At 40.6% G+C, this 18,424-nt stretch overlaps 2 protein-coding genes across 3 annotated transcripts; both read right to left on the reverse strand.

Annotated features, from left to right (window-relative positions):
* Positions 1-5,844: 5,844 nt before the first annotated feature.
* OTOR (otoraplin) lies at positions 5,845-10,623 on the reverse strand. The gene is given in 5 exon segments (XM_066177781.1): positions 5,845-7,438; positions 8,012-8,039; positions 8,041-8,155; positions 8,573-8,696; positions 8,698-10,623. Coding segments are annotated over 5 exon segments (498 nt in total). The 5' UTR covers positions 8,749-10,623; the 3' UTR covers positions 5,845-7,258.
* Positions 10,624-10,699: 76 nt separating this feature from the next.
* SNRPB2 (small nuclear ribonucleoprotein polypeptide B2) lies at positions 10,700-16,906 on the reverse strand. Of its 2 annotated transcripts, none has more exons than XM_066177779.1 (7): positions 16,828-16,906; positions 16,520-16,607; positions 14,959-15,131; positions 14,156-14,296; positions 13,197-13,247; positions 11,604-11,692; positions 10,700-11,091 (listed from the first exon to the last, which is right to left on the reverse strand). In XM_066177779.1, exons 2-7 carry the CDS (start codon positions 16,581-16,583, stop codon positions 10,932-10,934), a joined length of 678 nt encoding a protein of 225 aa, XP_066033876.1. In that variant the 5' UTR covers positions 16,584-16,607; positions 16,828-16,906; the 3' UTR covers positions 10,700-10,931. The 2 variants fall into 2 exon arrangements, with proteins under 2 accessions (XP_066033876.1, XP_066033877.1); XM_066177780.1 differs by having other exon boundaries at positions 16,800-16,865.
* Between the last annotated feature and the right edge of the window lie 1,518 nt (positions 16,907-18,424).

Below are 18,424 nucleotides of genomic sequence, written 5' to 3' on the forward strand. Positions count from 1 at the left end.
CAACAGTGGACTGAAGAAAGAAAACAAGAAGGATGAGGCTTCACAACCTGAAGGAGTAACTTGGACAATTAAACCCCAATATGAAAATAGACCAAAACTTATAAAAGTGTGAGACCTTGTGACCAGTCATCTATTTTGTGACCATTCTTAGTCCACCTTGGGTGTAGCCCTGGTTAGGCTCTTGTCCTGCCCAAGGTGTACTCTTAAAGGCCCTTCAATAAACATCTATGTTATTCTCTAGCTGTGTTCAGTCTCTGTTCCAGGTCAGCCTTCCCAAGCCATCAAGGGGTAGAAATGAGTCAAGACACAGACCCTCATTTAATAACACAAAAAGGGTCCCAGTTTATTCTTCTTTACAGCTTAGCCATCCTGTCTCTGACTACAGCAAGCTCCTACTACAAGTTCCAGCTGCAGACTCTGACTGCTAGTTATTTCCTGCCGGAATACGACTGCAAGTATTTCCTTGCCACCTCTGACCACAGGCTTTTACCTACCTACGACTGCAGGCTCTGACCCCATCAGTCCCAGACTGACCTCACAGCAGATACTCTCTTCCTTGTTTCGTTCTTTGTGTTCCTCTGGATCATTCTTTCTTCTTCAAGGCTCCTCAAGATCCTCTTCCTCTAGACCTTCCTAACCAGCCAACCCACCCCTTTTATCACACTTGACTTTATCAGTGACAACTGTTGCCTATGAAGGGCAAGGCTGTTCCTTTTCTTTGGTAATTTGTACAGCTGTGACTTATCAGGGGCCAGGTCACCTGTAATCCTTTCTTCTACACCTACAGACTGTAAGGGAAAAAAACACACAGACAGATCAGTATCGGCCAAGAGAAGATAAAGCATCTCCTCTTTGCCAGAGAATAGGAAAGAAAAACAAACTATCTTTCAGCTTAAATCAAGTATTTCCAGTAAATAAATATAAGCCAGGAATAATTAAATAGCAAGTTCTTTTTAAAAATCAACACAAGCCCCAAAGTTAGCAATTATTTTCTCCAGTTATTATTTTCCTTACTTGGCTATTTCATACTAAGGCATCCTAAATTTCAAGGTTATGAGAGGTCTCAGATTCATATCAGACAGGCATCTTCTTAAAATAAAACTGCTCAAAAAAAGTAGTCTGGGTGAGGGAGAATAGCCCAGCACACATTTCATCCTCTCCAACAAGTCAACTCAGAAACCTGGTCTGCTGCTATGAAACTGGAACTTGTTAAAGAAACAGAGGGTGGGGAGAGTTCAGAAACCCCAAGAGCAGAGGCTGTGCGAGCTGCACTTCTTGAACATGGGAAAGAAAGAATTCCAGGGGGACACAAAGCAGCCTCCCAGAAACTACAGGGGTTTATTAAAAAGATGGATCTGGGCTCTTTGCTGAGGCGTTCTGTGGAGGAAAAGGGACCTAAATTGGAAAAAAAACCCCTACAAAACCAAACAGATTTTAAAGAAAATAATTTTCACAATGGGGATAAATTAAGGAACAAATTACCTGAATTTCTTGGGGGTTTTCAAGACAGGGCAAATCTGTGAGGGCTCTAATGTGGGTTTGGTGGGATTTGGGCAGGAGACCCCCCAGGGGACCTCCCAGCTGGGTTGTTTGTCCCTGTGATGTTCTAACCAGTCCTTCCCAGAGCCAAGCAGAAGCCGGCCACTGGATGTCACCCTGCACTTATCCAACATTGCTGCTCCCACTGTTCCATGGCAGTGGAAAGGTTTTCTTAACAAGCTTTTTACCTAAGGAAATGACTTGGCATTATTACACTTCTTCAAAGACATCCTCGCTGAAAAGTACGCAGCAGGCTGTTTTTAAAACTTCTAAATCCCTGCCTGAGGTTGAAAACTTAATATGTAAGTTCAGCCAAATAGATGCCATGAGTTAAGTGTGCATTTTGAGGCCACATCAAGTGTGCTACCCAACTTTGTTTAAATGCAAACCTGACATCCGCATCCAGGTGTGCATATATTTCCCCTATCCTGAGACACAATGAACTGAAACAGACTGTGAGATCTTATCCAGTGAAAGTTTATTTTCAGTTTATTACTGAAACAATATCAGTGAAACTGCTGTGATTTCCATAAAGAAACAGCAGGGACAATAATCACTGTAGGGGAAAAAGAAGGATTCTGTAAAACCCAAAGCACCTTTCAATGCCTCCTTGCATAATATTGATTCTCATCTCCTCCTGAAACCCAGTTCCTCTTTATTTCAGGCAGGTACAGCATGAACACTGAGGGGTCTGAATAGCAAAGTGTGTTCTTCTGCAGGTGAAATGCCAGAAGCAGATACGAGCTCAGTGCCAAAGATATTGATCTTTTACTGTCAGTTTCACATTAATAGTGCAATGATCTGCAAGCACTCAAAAGTTCCCTACAGACATCCTGTGCTCCCCTGCCATTTCTCCCTTCCCCACTAATCCCAGGTCTCATCATACAAGTCCAGGATCATTTTGTTTACCTTTAATGTTAGTGCCATACTTCCCTACTTTTGTAAAGGGTAGAAACTGAGATTTTTCTCTAAATTCAAGAGTTTCATTTTTCTTTTGTAGTAATGGGGATTTTAAGTTAAGCATTCTGAAAAAATCACAGTGCTGATTTGATTCAGGTGAGTAAATGATAATTGAGGCACACAGTGCATCTCCTCTAGAGTAAGAAGACCATGACAGACTCAGTATCTCCACTCTTCTGAGCAAATCACACACCATCCCTTGTGCAAAGAGAATCTACTCACATGCCTTCTCAGTGGAGCATTTACACAGTAAGGGATTGCCCTCAGATATGCCATGGGCAAAGACATCAAGAATTGCTCATTCCTTGTATAACATGCCAGAATACTAACGGATGAAGTTACAATTCTCTGCACAACTTTAAAAAAATCATCCTGCCAGAAGTCATATAATGAAGCCAGGAGTTTATCTGCTCTATCATACCTGAATTCAGACTGTAGCATAGGTTGTCAGTGTTTATGTGGTGACAGTTTTTACACAAGCACCTGTGACACTGTGCAGACAAAAGCTGCAACAAAGCTACACTGGATAGGAGACCGTCCCACAGCTGACCATTAGAGACTGAATTCAGGAGACAAGAAGCTTTGCCATGACAATGTTCCTTCACAGTCAGATGCTTTATGAATACCACAAAATCGACCCTGATCCAGCCTTCCTCAGAATTAGATTTTCGAGTAGCAAAGACAGATTCTGATGCCCTCTTCAAGCTCGCTGAGTTATTTCTCTGTACAGAAGAAGTCATTTTGAACGGGATCTCTGATGGTAGCCAGGGAAAAGACAAAGAGGAATAATGCCCACATTCTGTCACGATGGCTGCCAAAAAAGTACTAGCAAGCTGTTTTTCTGTGAGACTCCAAACATTGCCCTTCGTGCAACCCAGAAAAGGATAATGTATGTGTACCTACACCCTGATGTAGGCATCCTGAATTGAAAGCATTCTCCTCTTAGTTGATTTGCTGTCCACATACAGGATCCACACGTCTATGGAATATCCATAGCTCATACAAGCTGGCTAAAGAGCAAACAGGAGCTGAAAGCAGCTATGTCTGCAAGTTTTTTCATAAGGACTTGGGTGAAGGATTAGGTGCAATGTTAAGGACTACAAACACTGGCCTTATTTTATACCACAGAATGTCCAGTTCTGGCCTGGAGCTCCTGCACTGTAATTGAAGAGGAAAGGATGGTATCTTTGTGGAGACGTGTATATAAGGCTTCATCTTGTGCAGTGTGTGCATCTTCCACATCCACGTAGAACTGGGTAATTTAATATCTGTAAGCAATTTATATGAAACGATGGTTTGAGGGAAAACTCACATTTTCCAATAGCAAGTGCTAAATCTCACCTCACAATTTTTATTCATAGCCACAGGAAAATTTAACGTATCTTGTCTGGTGTTTGCAAACTCATACTGCCACAGGTGCTCTCTCAGTATTCACTGCTTCCCATGTGTATCCAGGTGAAGGGTGCATTCCCACCACACAGCCTGTCTAAAATGGACACATGAAGACCTTACAGCAGCCCTTCAGCACTTGAAAGGGGCTTCTAAGAAAGATGGGGACAAACTTGTCGGGCCTGTTGTAATAGAACAAAACACAGGTGGGTTTAGGTTGTACATAAGAAAGTTTTTTACAGTGAGGGCCGTGAAACTCTGGCACAGGTGGTGGATACCCCACCCCTGGAAACATTCAGGGTCAGGTTGGACAGAATGCTGAATGACATGTTCTGGTTGAAGATGTCCCTGGTCTTTGCAGGGGGTTTGGACTACATGGCATTTAAAAGTCCCTTCCAACCCATGTGATTGTTTTTCCCCTGGCTTAGAGACATGGTTTTAGCCTGAAAATAACCTGTACCGACACACACAGGAGGTGAGAGGCTCTTTTTGACACGCTGCTAAAGCTCATATTTAGTTGCTGGTGTTTTCCTGGTTGCTAGATAACTCTTACAACCATGAGATTTATCCCAGCGAGTCACAGATGGCTCATCCAAGGAAGGCATTTTTAATAGCTAATACATGGTGTAAGGTTGTGGCAGGAAAATGCATATCAAGGTCAGGCATCTAATCCCATGCATATCTTACTTAGACCACAGACACTTAAAGCAGTTCAAAGGCTCTCAGGTTTATTAACAAGCAACAAAGTGTGTGGATATAAAAAATTTCTGCAGAACAAATTCTGTGTGGGACTGTGTCCTCATCCCAAATCGCTCCCTATAAATAAAAATTTTCTTGTTTTGAAGAAAGGTTACTTGTTTCACAAATATCTCTTACAGAAAGTGCTGTGTGTTCAGACAGGGTGCCCAGATTTCCTCCTGTCAGCTTTCCCTGGTAGCAGCCAAGAGATTGCCTGGTCTCAGTGCTAGTCACAAAAGAAATTAATGTCTTGAAGAGAAACAGTTAAGAGGAAAAATGTTTTGAGATTACTGAAGGATTAACATTCTTTTATTGCTCTCCAAAGGTAAATGAATATGCTGTACACAGAATATGCTATAATATATGCAAAGTACACTATTATATATTCAAGGATTCTGGAATAGAAGAAGGTCTTTTGTCTTTTGACTCATTTTGCATAACTGAGATAATTTGTTCCTGCCTTGAATTCTAAAAATTAATTAGACAATACCTCCTTCTCTCTTAATTTCAAACAATTCATTCATCTTCCCCCTTTTTTTTTTTTTTTTTTTTTTTGGTTTGTATTCCTACAGTCCAATACCTGGATCAGTTAGTCCTATGTAACCCTTTATCCTTAAACAATTCCTAATCCCACATGAAAAGGATGACTTGGACTGAGGCTATGCAGTACACTCAGCGAACTGTTGACTAGAAAACAAATGCCAGCACTCTGCTTGAAAACTTCTGGCAGGGAAAAGAGTTCCAGAGCATGTTGCTTCCTTCCTGCTATTGTCTTATGTGCCTACATGGATCTGCTGCAGAGAATTATAACACTGTGTGGTTCATTTACAACAGAGAATTATAACACTGTGTGGTTCATTTACAACAGAGCAGTGTGTCCAGTGTATCCCGCTTAGCTGCCCATTGCAAGCAAGAGCCAGGGAGCTGCTGCAGAGCACCTGCTTCCTGCTAAGCAGAGTATTCAGCCAGCAAATGGCCAATTTTGAATGCCTGAGGGAAGGCAGGCAACCCAACATCACCACTCCGATGTACACACAGCATTTTGTGTTCTGCCCATTGTATTCAGTTTGATTCAATGGTTCAGAAGTAGCAGCATTGAGAAAAAAATCCCAAAAAACCAAAAACAACCCTTTGAGATCTATTGCTCAAACATCAACCAACAGACATGGATTATTACCCCAAGTGCTGCACAAACGGATGCTGAGAGAGGTCCACAGGCAGAAAAGTTTATTATAGCAAGGTCTGCAGCTAATGGCATACATTGATTCCAACAGTGAACATTACCCTTTTGGGAGGAAAAAAAACCCCTGAAATAAAAGGAGGGTTGGAAACACAGACGGCCTCAGGTTATTGTTCTCTTTCAGGCTTCTCTCCAGTGTAGCAGGTGTCCCCCCTTACTGCTTTTCCCTATCGAGTTCCGTATCAGACATTCCTTCACATAGTGCCATTTGTGCTCCATGCTGATTCATTTTTCAACTCTGGGCATCATCAGATCTCCTCATTTAAATGGCAATCCCTTCCAAAGAGAGCCCATCTTACACCACTATTGGGCTTGGCAGGTGCAAGGCCATGAAAGCAAGGCAAAAACATTGCCAGTGGTTTGGGAGAAGGTTACAGAGCTGTGAGCAAGAGACTGGATTTTGATATCACTGAGAAAAGAGCTTAAAATGTGTTGTAGTAGTTCTTTCTTGCTCTTTGACTAATTGATTGTTGCCAATGCTTCTGGGCCAAATTCAGAATAACCTAATGTAGTGTCAAGAAAAGCAACCACTTAACTAAGATGCGTACCTCCTCAAATAAAGCTTGTCTGGTGCAAATCCTTGCAACTGTTAACATGAAACAAAATTCTTCCTTTCACTTATTTCCTCTGTGGTAATGAAGCCCATCTAATAATCTGGACCTAGGATTGAAGACTCCAGATACGATTTCAAGATTGAAATGCTAATTGTATGTTGCCATATGCTGCAAAACAGCATATAGCTAAAAATATTGGGGATGGATGAAGGCAAGTACTTTAAACCCAACACTCAATTTGGTTTTAAGCACAGAAATAAGTTACCAGTAACTGTTGGTTGTAAGCCAAACCATGCTGGCTTCTGAGAAAGGACCCTCCTCTCCCACTTCTCTGTGAAGTGTTTCAGATACTTAGTAAAACATGATTTTTTTTGGAGTAAAATGCACTATTGTGCATTATCAGGGACAACCATTCTTCCAGCAATGCAGCCTACTCACTCACAGAATGCCAATGTGTTTCCAAAACCCTTTAAACTCAATTTTTTGAGGCACCATTAGCTTTGTAATGAGAAAGCAAGCATGGTCTCACAATAATCACAAGTCCTGTATGACACTATCTATCTACCTAAACAATTAATAGAAGGTGCACTAGTACACATTACCAAAGTCTACAGCACAATATCCAGGCTGTAACATCTGAGAAAGAAAGCTTTGGGTAAAACTTACCTGACCTTAAAGGAATACTATTCAAATAAAAAGGATCAAGCCTTTATTGCAACATTTACAATGTCTGCTGTATCAGAGGTTATCTTAGGGATTTTATTGAGGTTATTTGCCCGTATATTTGCCCAAGCATCTGTGATATGCTACAATCAACTGCCACAACAAAGATTTAATTTTACAGCAAATTACCATTACATAGCCAAGTATAATTATGTGGCCAGCTGGGCTTTTGTAAATTCCTTACCCTTGTAGGAACAGTCTTATTTGCTTCTTGATCGACATGTTGTTCTGACACTAAACTGCTAGGGAAATAACCAACTGTCCCCATATGGTCTTCATACTGTTCTCCATAAGCCTTCAAGCAAGGGGGTATATAATTAGATACTGTAAAACAATCCTTATCTGGTTTGAGCTGGTTTATCACTTAGTCAAAAAGGAATTATCAGTAGTGTTCCTAATCTGGTTTTACATTTCCTAGGTTCCAATCAGCTGGCACATGAAACAAAACCATTGACAGAAGTTCTGATCTAGGCATACATCTTTTGTCTAAATGAATACTGCTTATAGTTTATCTGGATCTTTTTTGTAAACACAGCTGATCTTTATATTTGCTTCCCGTAAATTTAGGACTTGAAAGACCCCTGTGATAAAAGCTTTCTCCTCCACTGTTTTCATAAATGGTCAGAGAAATAAGCTGTTGAGCCATTCTGTAAAGGTTCAGTTCATAATTACCATATAGCTATTGAAGATATTTCATTTAAAAAAGAAAAATATTTAAGTTCTTCAAGTCTCCTCAACCAGTTTAAATATTCACTTTCAAAATTAAGTTGCTGCTTTAGGCCCCACAATAGCTCAGCATTTGCATCCATTTCTTGACAGCAATGTGGGTTAAACTACATCTAATTTGTTCACATACACAAGAATCAACTCTTATACTTGAAGCCCAGATTTCTCCAGTCTTTTTCATTCATTAGTTTTGAGAAAAGATAAATCAACTGGCCCTTCGTAATATTAATGAATCTGCAGTCTGAAGCATTATAATCCTCTTCTGCTTTGGCAAGGGAATTGGTGTCTGGGGGGGAAAAAAAGCAACAAAAGAATGAGGTTAATGAATTTAAATACATACATACTTTTACAGAAATATAAATACACGTGACTTTGTAGTAAAACTATTCCTACAAATAAAAGGTTATCTTGAAACAGTCAAAGTCTTCAATAATTTGTTTTGTGCATTTTTCTATTCTCCAGTAACCAAAACAGCAGCTTTAGAAGCAATTTCAGCACTGAAAGTTAGAATCCCTCCCTACACTTTTCACTTAAATGAAAAATGTCCCTTTACAAACCCCATTTTTTTGTAAAACTGCATGTGACATTCTACATAGCCAGTTGACAAAACAAATATATGACAGAGCTAAACAAGCAGTTTTCCTTTCACCCCAACTTATTTTTAAAACTACTTTGTCCTCAGAGTTAAAGCAAATTTACTGACACACACAGTCATCATCAGTACACAGCTTTTTGCTGGCAAGTTTCTCCATAAAAATTCCAGTTGCCAGAGGATACATTAATGTGAGACACAAAAGTAAGATCATCAAATAAACACCTCATGTCATTCTTCTTTGCTGCAGCACTTGCTGAGTGCGTGCCAGGTCCAGCAATCCCCATATTTTATGGAAAAACACACCAGGCTAATAGGAAGGGGCTGTGGCAATATCACATGAGAGGAGCCATAAACAGGGGGAAAACCACAGGACCGACTCATAAAGCTGAATCCCCTCCCAAAGCCATTCTGTATTAACATTTTCATAAACAGCTGTATTACTTAAACACCCTCAGCCCTCCTAAAGCTGTCCACAGCCTGAATCATACTTGAAGTAAAGTCTGAGAATGAAAATTAAGTCTGATCCTGGCAAGAAGCAAACAAAATTACATCCTTCTTAATCCTTCTATCCTTAATTTTCACAAATGCTCAATGACAAGTACAATCTTCCCTGGAACAAAAACCCTCAGTGGCAGAGATTCATTCCCGTTTCTGTCTACAGAAAGGACCTATTGGGACAATACCAGATGGATGCAATGTAAATAAACCATTAGGGAGCTGCAAGGCAGTGAAAAGGCTTTTTAAGTCAGCAATTAAAATTTGAAATCCAAGAATTCAAGCACTGCATACCTGTACAGGGAGAGCAAAACACAGAGGTCATGCCAGGATGGCAACCATTTCACTTTTCTTTGCCTAGCTGAACTCTGTTGAGGATTTGCAGGTACAAGGCATTGAGCAGTGCCACAGGCTGACTTAAAAGGTCCCCTTTACAACCCCTTTACAACAGCACAGCTGTCAGGCTGGTCTGGATCAGCACTGAGAAATAACCAAGGGCAAGTTTGGAAATTCCCAAATTGCACTCCAGTGAACCAGTGTTTCCTGATTCATGAAGAGCTGCTGCCTGTACCAGCTTTCAGTTCCCAGACAGAACAGCAGGAATCTGTCAGCTGTCACCAGAAATCCCACACTCCTTAAAAAGAAAATGCATCATGCAACTTCTAGCATCACCTTCCCATCACAGCTGACTTCATCACATTCCCCTCGAGCCTTTCAGCCCTTTACTCCTTCCTCCAACCTCCCTTAGATTGTGTCCAGCTTCCTCCACAGACAGCTCCAAACCCTTCAGGTGAATAAATGTGAAAAGCGATGGTAGTCATGTGCACACAAACTAGTGGGATGAAATGGCAGCATAATTATTACCCATAAATTTATGACTGCGGGAAGAAAAAAATCCAAGGTTATGAGGGAATGACTGTCATTTTTGCTCTTACAGGCACATTGAAACAATTTTCATTTGCAAGTATTAGAGTACTTGTGAAATCACACATGAAATCACCAAAAAGAATGGAAAAAAAACATAAACGGAGATAGGGCAGTAATTGAGATGACTGTTAAAGAGGCATCATCTTGCAATGTACTCTGGGAGCAGGTGAAACTTCCATTTTCCACGTCTTGTGCAAAAAAAAAGGTGTCTTATGCTGCAGATACAAAACACTACAGCTTTTTAAAGTGATTTCTTTCGAAATATTTGGAACAGTTACAACTCACAATACTATATCTGATTACTTCACTGCATCCAGTGTATTTCATGTCACACAAAACCTATAAAGTTTTTAACAAATGAGAAAAAAAATAAAGTAAATCAAATCTGAGAAACCCAGAAGCATTAGGACATGTATTTTGGAAAATCCTGGCTAAAAACTGGAAACTTTTGTGTTTCCTCTCAGGACTTGCTTCTACTGCCAGCCACCAAGACAAAATCAAGTTGAATCACATTACTGCCAAACTATTTCTATTTCCAACTACACCTGGGGGAAAAAAAAGCCTACTAATGATAAGCTGTATTTCCTAAGTGAAAAACAGCTGTCCCCTTGATAATGAGCTTGAATGCTGTATTTCTTCTGAATATGCTGGCATTCAGCATTCCTGGTCATCCTTTTTGCTCTGGAAAGACGGCTGTTTTTAGCACTCACTTCTGAGAAATAAGGATCACCTTAAAAGTTCTTAAACTGAATAAAGCCCTGCAAGGCTAATCGATAATGAGACAGACTTGAGGAAAAAATAAAAAAAAAAGGCTTGAAAACAGCATATTTAAATTTTATTTTATAAAAACTAGTATTCCAACAGAAAAAGTTACTATTATCCAGGTGATCTGTGGAAATCCCAGACGAGCCCTGGTCATTGTAGCCATTCTATTCCAGTCTTATGTTTTCTGCAGAGAACAGCCAACACGCCAGCTGACCAGAGTTATCGGTGTTTAAAAAAACACAAACACCTTTCCACACCACTCCTTTACAGGAGCATAAAGTTATTTCTTTGCATAGGTGATTTTCATGGCGTGAGATGGGGTGATCTTGAATCCCTGGAGAGCATCTCGAGCAGCCCCTGCTTGGTTCTCGTTTTCAAACTCCACGAAGGCGATGTCGTGGCGCCCGGGGACCAAGCGAACTTCTTTGAATCCAGGGAACCTTTAAAATAGTAAGGTCAGAGTCAAAAATACTTCTTAGCTCAGTAATGCATCTCTCTTATCAGAAGCATCTACTAGTGCAGTAATTATTACTAATAAAAGGTTCAAACTGAAGGGTTTTATATGTTCTATCATTGGAACTATGCCTCAATTAAGGAATATGATGTGGAAGCAGTTTAATCAGTGCTGTACACATACAGAAGCAACTTAACTGGTTTTGAAACTGCTCCTGCTATCCTAAAGACTTCAGTATTACAGCCACCAGCTTAAAATTCAGTGCAAATTGATAGCAGATAAATTACACGGTCAAAAACAGCTACAAAAAAGAATGGATTTGCTTTCTGAACCAAGTCATCAGAACTGACATCTGAAACCCTTCGCAGTAAGACAAACAACTGAAATACCTTCAGAAGAAACTCTTATTTCTACTAAAAACTGAGCTTGCCAACTGAGAAAACACACACAGGTTACAGAAGAATTCAAAGAAGAAAATAATTTCTATTCAAAACTTACTGATTAAATAACATGGAGAGCATCATCTCATTTGTTTCCTCAGGCAAATTATTAAGGAAGAGGATATAGTTTGGTGGGTTATCAGGCACCTGCAACAACAGAAGATCAAAGCTCAGAAGACGATACATAGTTTCATGCAGTTCCTTTCCATCTGTCTGCATGATTATTTGAACCAAGACTCACATTTCTTTAGTTTTGCTCATAACATTCTATCTGGCCTTCACCACACTTTTATCAATATGCACACAGAGCACCTTTGTTCTTTAACATGGATATATTAATTTGGAGAGGGTTTGATTTCCACAAAAATCACAACACAAATGTATCTTAATGCCACATTTAAACTCAACTAGCCAAGAGCTGACACTGCAGTAGTCTTCACATCCAGGTGCCAAAGGAGTGGCTGCAGGGCTGTCCAAGACACCTGTGTGGAATGTATGAAAGACTCACATCCTTCTGGAAATCAGTGGGAAGCCCAGCCCTGTTCACCTGCAGTTCTACCAAAATAATGAAGATCTCTGGGCAATCAAAATTCACAAAACCCACATGGGTTTTATTACAGAGCTCAATTTAAATTTCTTAATTAGAAACCCCATTTAGAGATTTGGTCTGTTAACAGATTTGCCTGCTAATATGAATTTGTAACCACCAACCACAGACGAAGCTGAGCAGTCACTTGCTGATACTGGAATCTTCAAGTCATCGAGTACATCAAAAAATAAACTGGACACCCCAACTTCAAACATCCTCAGAGCAGTGCCAAATAAAAAGCCTCAAATAAAAATCTCCTTTTACTGATGGAAATATTCCAGGCAGTGCCATTAGAAAATAAGCTTCTGGAGTTCAAAGAAATATCCAAACAAAGAATATCCAAACACTCAGTGTTGTGCTTTGATGCAAACTGGCATACATATTGTGCCTGAAAATCCAGGGAGCAAGACCTTTTTTCCCTGCTGATGCAATGGCAGACCTTAAGAAAGATGCAGAGCAGGCAAAGATAATCTTCTATGGTTCTTGCTCTCCTGCAAATCCTGGCTCTTTACCCCTTTCACTTCTAACATGAATCATTTAGAAGTTCACTGAGCAGAAAAGGTAAAGTGCAGGGAGTTGTTCCTACATCTCCACACAATCCTTTGGAAAATAAGACACTAGTGAGAAAAAAAACCAAGCAGAGAACCCCCATATTCCAAAAATAAAGCTTTTAGGCAGGGTGTTTTGGCATCCTGTGTTGTCTTCGTTTTCCTTATTCACTGCTGGAACAAAGTAAGTTAAAGGGAACTTATCAGCAATGAAAAAAATTGGGAAACCTTCAACTGATACTAAGCACAGTCCAAATCTAAGAATCCAGTATGATTTGGCAATAGTGTGTTTTCTGTGTAGTAATGAGAAACTGCAGATTCTCATTTCCTGCCAACCAGACAGAGAAAAAAGGGATCTGTTTTGTTTGTTTACTGTCATGTAGCTGTTAGACAGATGTCTCATAGGACAAAAACAAAGCTGTAAAATATATCCTCAAGTTTCCACGTGTAACAGATTATCATTCATAGAGAATAATTATAAACATTAGTGCTTTTAGTGATAAAAAAGCATTACCTGATTCTGTGGTGTAGTCCCTGGGGCATTGGCTGAATTCTGTGTTGCTCCCTAGCAAGTAAGTATAAAATAATTTTAGAAAGATGTTCCTTTAGAAATAAACAGGTACACATCACCATGATTCTCTACAATTCAAGACACATGTTAAGGGGTTTTTTTGAGCCGCAATCCAAGGAACATTTGGTGCCTATGAGAAACTTCCCAAAGGGAACAAAGTGTGTGAATTTTGCTGAGCTCCAAATCCAGGCAATCAAAGGAAATTACATCAGCACTATCTGATCAATCTAATGGCTGAGTCAAGTACTTCTCCACATTACAGGAGCTGATTTAATAGACAGGGAGGAAGTAGTTTTGAAAATGAAGGCCCAGACAGGTATCCTGGTTTCACCTGGGATAGAATTCATTTTCTTCTTAGTACAGCGTGCTTTGAATTTAGTAGCAGAGTACCACTGATAACAAACTGATGTTTTGGTTGTTGATAAGTAATGCCTGTTTACATCAAGGACTTCCCAGTTTCTCATGCTCTGCTGGTGAGCAGGTGCACAAGAATATAAAAACTGGGGAGATCTGGTCAGGTGCCTTGATGTTTTCTGCTATTCTTCAGCACAAAAACTACTAAATGTTATTACTTAAGGCAGGCCAGCCCTTAGTGGAGATAAATTCCAACCTAATTCCTGTTAATCCAACATCTAACATCTACTGTAAATTAATTATTTTGTCCTCATTTACCATTCTTCTGTCCTTATTGGGCAACATGGTATTAAAACACTGAAGAGAAAAGCTGGTTGAGCACTTGAGGCCAGTACTAAAGATAAGCACACTCTCCTTTTTTTCCTTTCCTTAGCAGAGGCTACTCTTTTAAGTAACAAAAGACAACATCAAGTCCTAAAGAATTATTTGGAATAGCTTTTGTGTGGTTTTATTTTGTTTTGATTTTTCTCAACAGAGAAGCAGCTCACCTGGATAACCTTTTTATTTGGTGCATTTGCTGACTGCTCCAGAGTTTTGGCTTTCTTCTTTTCCTTTCTTTTTTCCTTATCAGCAAAAGTCCCCCGCATTTTAGAGATGATATCGGAGTCTGTTTTTGCATACTGAATACGCTTTGTGAAAGAAAAAAGAAAACCAGATTATATTCTGCAATTAATAACACTGAACATTTTGCACTACTTACATGAACGGTGTATTTATGCTTTTTTTTTTTTTTTTTTTTTTTTTGCAGGAACCTTTTATATTTTAACATTGTCAAGCAGAACTAGCCATGAATTAAAAGAAAAAAAAGAAAAATCACTGGTCACATCTGGAAAGCAAACTGGAGATCTTCACCCTGCTCACTGTAACCTCAAAAAGGAAGCATCACAGTCTAGCTACTCGTTACAAATCTAAGAGCAGTTAATGTTACTCTACACATAAAGTAACTGAAAACTAATCCAATTTCAATAATATTACAGAATTAATTTACCCAGTTCAATGAAAGACACGATGAGTAAAATTAAAGTATTCAAGATCTTAAAAACCCTAATCCAGCACAGAAAAACAAAAAAGCCCCCCATTAAGAAATCCAAATGTTAAGTGTTGTAACTGCAGTCTCTCCAGCATCCCTCCAGCCTGCACAAATGCTGATGCTCATCAGGATGTGCCCTGACTGAGTAATCCTTTAGTAACAACTACATATTACAGTTCATTCCCAGAGTGCAAGCACCCAAACACTGTATCACGCCATCAGGGTATTGTTCTTCTTTACAAAGGTAACAAAAGAACTCACCATTGGTTTCCCATAAAAGGGAAAGCCTTGTAGCTGTCTCAAAGCATTGGTAGATGACCCAAGTTCTTTAAATATAACAAATGCCTGTCCTCTCATCTTCATGGTTTTTAAAGCCACGATGTCGACCACATGACCAAACTGGGAGAATAAAGCATACAGGGACCTCTTCAGCTCTGGGGACCAGAGGAGAAAACAGATTAGAACAGGTTACATGCAAATTTCCACTTCTGCAGAGCCTGCTGTCCTTTGGGAACAATGTTTTTTACAAGCTTTAACTCACACAGTTCTTAGCACACGAGCTTGTCAAAACTGCTGCATGAGTACAAGTTTATTTGCCCACTTTTTGCAAGCTGGTGTGCAACATTTTGTGTCGTACCTCAAGGACTCAGGTAGTGAAGGAGGTGTAGTGCCATGCCTTCTACCATTCAGAGGGAGTAACAATTACACGAGGGTATTAAAAACATGTTTTCATACATGTATATGCACACACACTCTCTCACACAATCAAGGATGATGCATGACAGCCATCCCGGACTGATGAGAAAATCAAAACTGAAACAAGCAGCAGTAAAGAGATATGATGTAAAACAAGAATGTAGCAAAATAGTAACGACCTAAAGGCTAATTAAAGCTGGTTCTAACTGCTTAAATAATTTTCTCACTCACATGAAGTATTTTTTCATGTTCTGGATCCAAGTGATTTTTGTGCGAGACTAGTGCAGCTTACAGCTGCAATGGATTTACTTTAATTACTTATAACCACCTGACTACATGCCAAATTAAACCTTAGTCCTATGCAAATCAAGCTAAATAAATAACCTGTACTGTGCAAGCATTCTAACACAAAACCCTTACATTTGAACTGTTTTAGCAATGTAAGAATGCTGCCTCTTCTTTACTGCTGCTGACACTTGGTAATGCCAGTCCACTGTCACTTTCTCCACATGCTCCTGACTGACTATACTGTGGTGTTTTTTTAATTAAAAGAAGGTTTTCTATCAAAACACATTCCCTAAATATTGTTGGTGCAAGTCCAGGAGGCCACCAAGTTGATCAGAGGGATGGAGAAAAGTCTGAGAGATCTGGGGTTGTTCAGCCTGGAAAAAAGAAGGCTCAGCAGTGCCTTAACTGTGGTCTTCCTGCAGTACCTGAAAGGATGTACAAGATGGAGAGGGACTATTTACAAGGGCTTGGAGTGACAGGACAAGGGGAATGGCCTCAAACGGAGAGGAGGCTTAGATGTGATATTGGGAAAGTATTCTTTACTGTCAGGATGGTGAGGCACTGGAGCAGGCTGCCCAGAGAGACTGCGGACTCCCCACGCCCGAAAGCGTTCCAGAGCTGCAGGGAGATCTGAGCAACCTGATCGAGCGGGCGGTGCATTTTTTCGCTTAAATTGTTTCATTACACGGGTTTACCGAGAGCTCAGCCCTGTCCGGCACTCCAGAGTCCTCGGGGAGCTCCTAAAAGCCCCTTTGTAACACAAATGCCGTGCGCAAGAGCGTGAGCAGCCCCGCCGGCCAACCTCCCCGCTCCTGAGGCCACCGGCAGCCCCCCGTACCTTCCTTCTTGATCTTGTCGTTGATATTGTTGATGTAGATGGTGTGGTTCGGCCTGATGTCCATCCTGGGCGGCACCTAGGAACCAGCCTGCGGGCAAAGCACACAGAGGAGGCGTTAGCGACAATTGCCAAGGCCGGCGACACTTCCCAGCCCCGCCTGAGGTGCGCCTAGTCTGTCTGTATGTCCGCAGGCCGCACACCCGTCCCGCTCCTGCCCTTTCCGGGCGGGCGAGAGCTTCCCGAGGAACTCCCAGAGAGCGGGATCCCGAGGCAGCCCCACCTGGCTCCCAGATGCCAGAGCCCCTCACCTCCCCTTCCCCTGTGCGCCCGCCGCTCTCAATGGCGGCCTGCCCGTCCCGCCCTGCCGGCACGCGGCGCAGGCGGCCCAGCCGCTCGCGGAGCAGTCGATGCGCCGAGCGCCGATAGCGCCGATGGCGAGCGGGATGAGAGGGAAAATAAAAGGGGATAAAAACGGGACAGGGATAAAAAGGGATGAAAGCTTGCTGTCGGCCGAAACGGGCATTTCTTGCGCCAGAGTTTGTCTCTGTCCTGTTGGGGAGGATAATTTTGTTGGGGTGGTTTTTTGTTTGTTTAGTTGGTTTTGTTTGTTTCGTTTCTTCGCAGCAACACGGGAAAGCGTGGAGTGGTTTGGGTTGGAAGGACCTGAAAGGTCATGGACACATTCCACCGGACTGGGTTGCTCCCAGCCCTATCCAACCTAGCCAAGAACACCCCGCAATGGCACAGCCTCTCTGGGCAAACTCTGTGCAGTAAAGTATTTCTTCTTCCCAACACGTGCTCTCAACCTGCCCTCTTTTCAGTTTGAATCCGTGAAAGAACGAGTTCCGCTCCCTTTTTAAAATTTATAAGTTTGAGGAAAAAGTGAAAATAGACTATTAAGAGGCAGAAAGCAAAAGTTTCTCGGCCGAGGGTGCCTGGCATAAAGTCAGCCAGCAGCACACCTTTCACTCTTTTCAGACTTCGATATTTAAGGATTGCTGTGTCCTTTCAATCATCTTATCTGATAGATTTATTTAGGTCTCATAAATTTTCTTCTTGAGGTTTTTTGGTTGTTTTTATTTTGATTAAAAAGAAAACAAACAAAAAACAAACCCCCAGAAATCCAGCAGCCTTCATGGGGGTGCGACAAGGTGACAACTCCTCTCCGGACTTTTTGGCCTGGTTGCTTTCAGATGTCAGAAAGAAAAAACTCAGTCCTCTGACCACCTACATTATGTCACGGTCAGAAAATACACTCATCACTTTTCTAAACTCCATTAACAAACAAACAAACAAAATATACAGTACAATTACACATATAGTATTCATTCTAATGTCTGGGAAAAGCCAACTTTATAATATGCATTTTAACAGTTCCAATATTGAAAAGGTGGTGTAATTTTTTTTTTTTTTAAAGTGTAGCTTCCTGAAGGTGCTTTGAAAATCAAAAAATTTGATTTTGAAAATCTGAGGCAAAATCTCAGAACAAATAAACAGAGCGGAGATTGAGGTGGCAGCCCTTGAATTTTTGGAATAATTTTGGAGGCTGCATGCCTTCATTTCTATGAATTACTAGGCAGGCTGGTTTTTTTTTCAGAAACAGTTTGAAGTTGCAAAGGTTTACATATAGAAAAGGAGTTCTTGCAGGGGAACTACTTCATAATCAATGAAGTAGTGTCTGCTTAAGCTGTAAATTATATTGAGGTAGGCTATCTCTTTGCAAAGAAGTAGAAATATTATTAGGTAGAGTTCTTAGTTCAGTAATATTTCAGGAAAAAAAAATAAACTTCAGGAAATTTCAGGGAATATTTCAGGAAATAAAATAAATTACTCCGGATTCCAGAGCATGTAGGAAGTATTTAAAAAAAAACATGGATTAAAGGGAGTCAAAAATAAAAGCCAAAG

The sequence above is a fragment of the Chamaea fasciata genome, unplaced genomic scaffold, assembly GCF_029207755.1.
Source record: "Chamaea fasciata isolate MVZ Bird 193981 ecotype frontalis unplaced genomic scaffold, bChaFas1.0.hap1 SCAF_3, whole genome shotgun sequence".
NCBI lineage: Eukaryota > Metazoa > Chordata > Aves > Passeriformes > Sylviidae > Chamaea > Chamaea fasciata.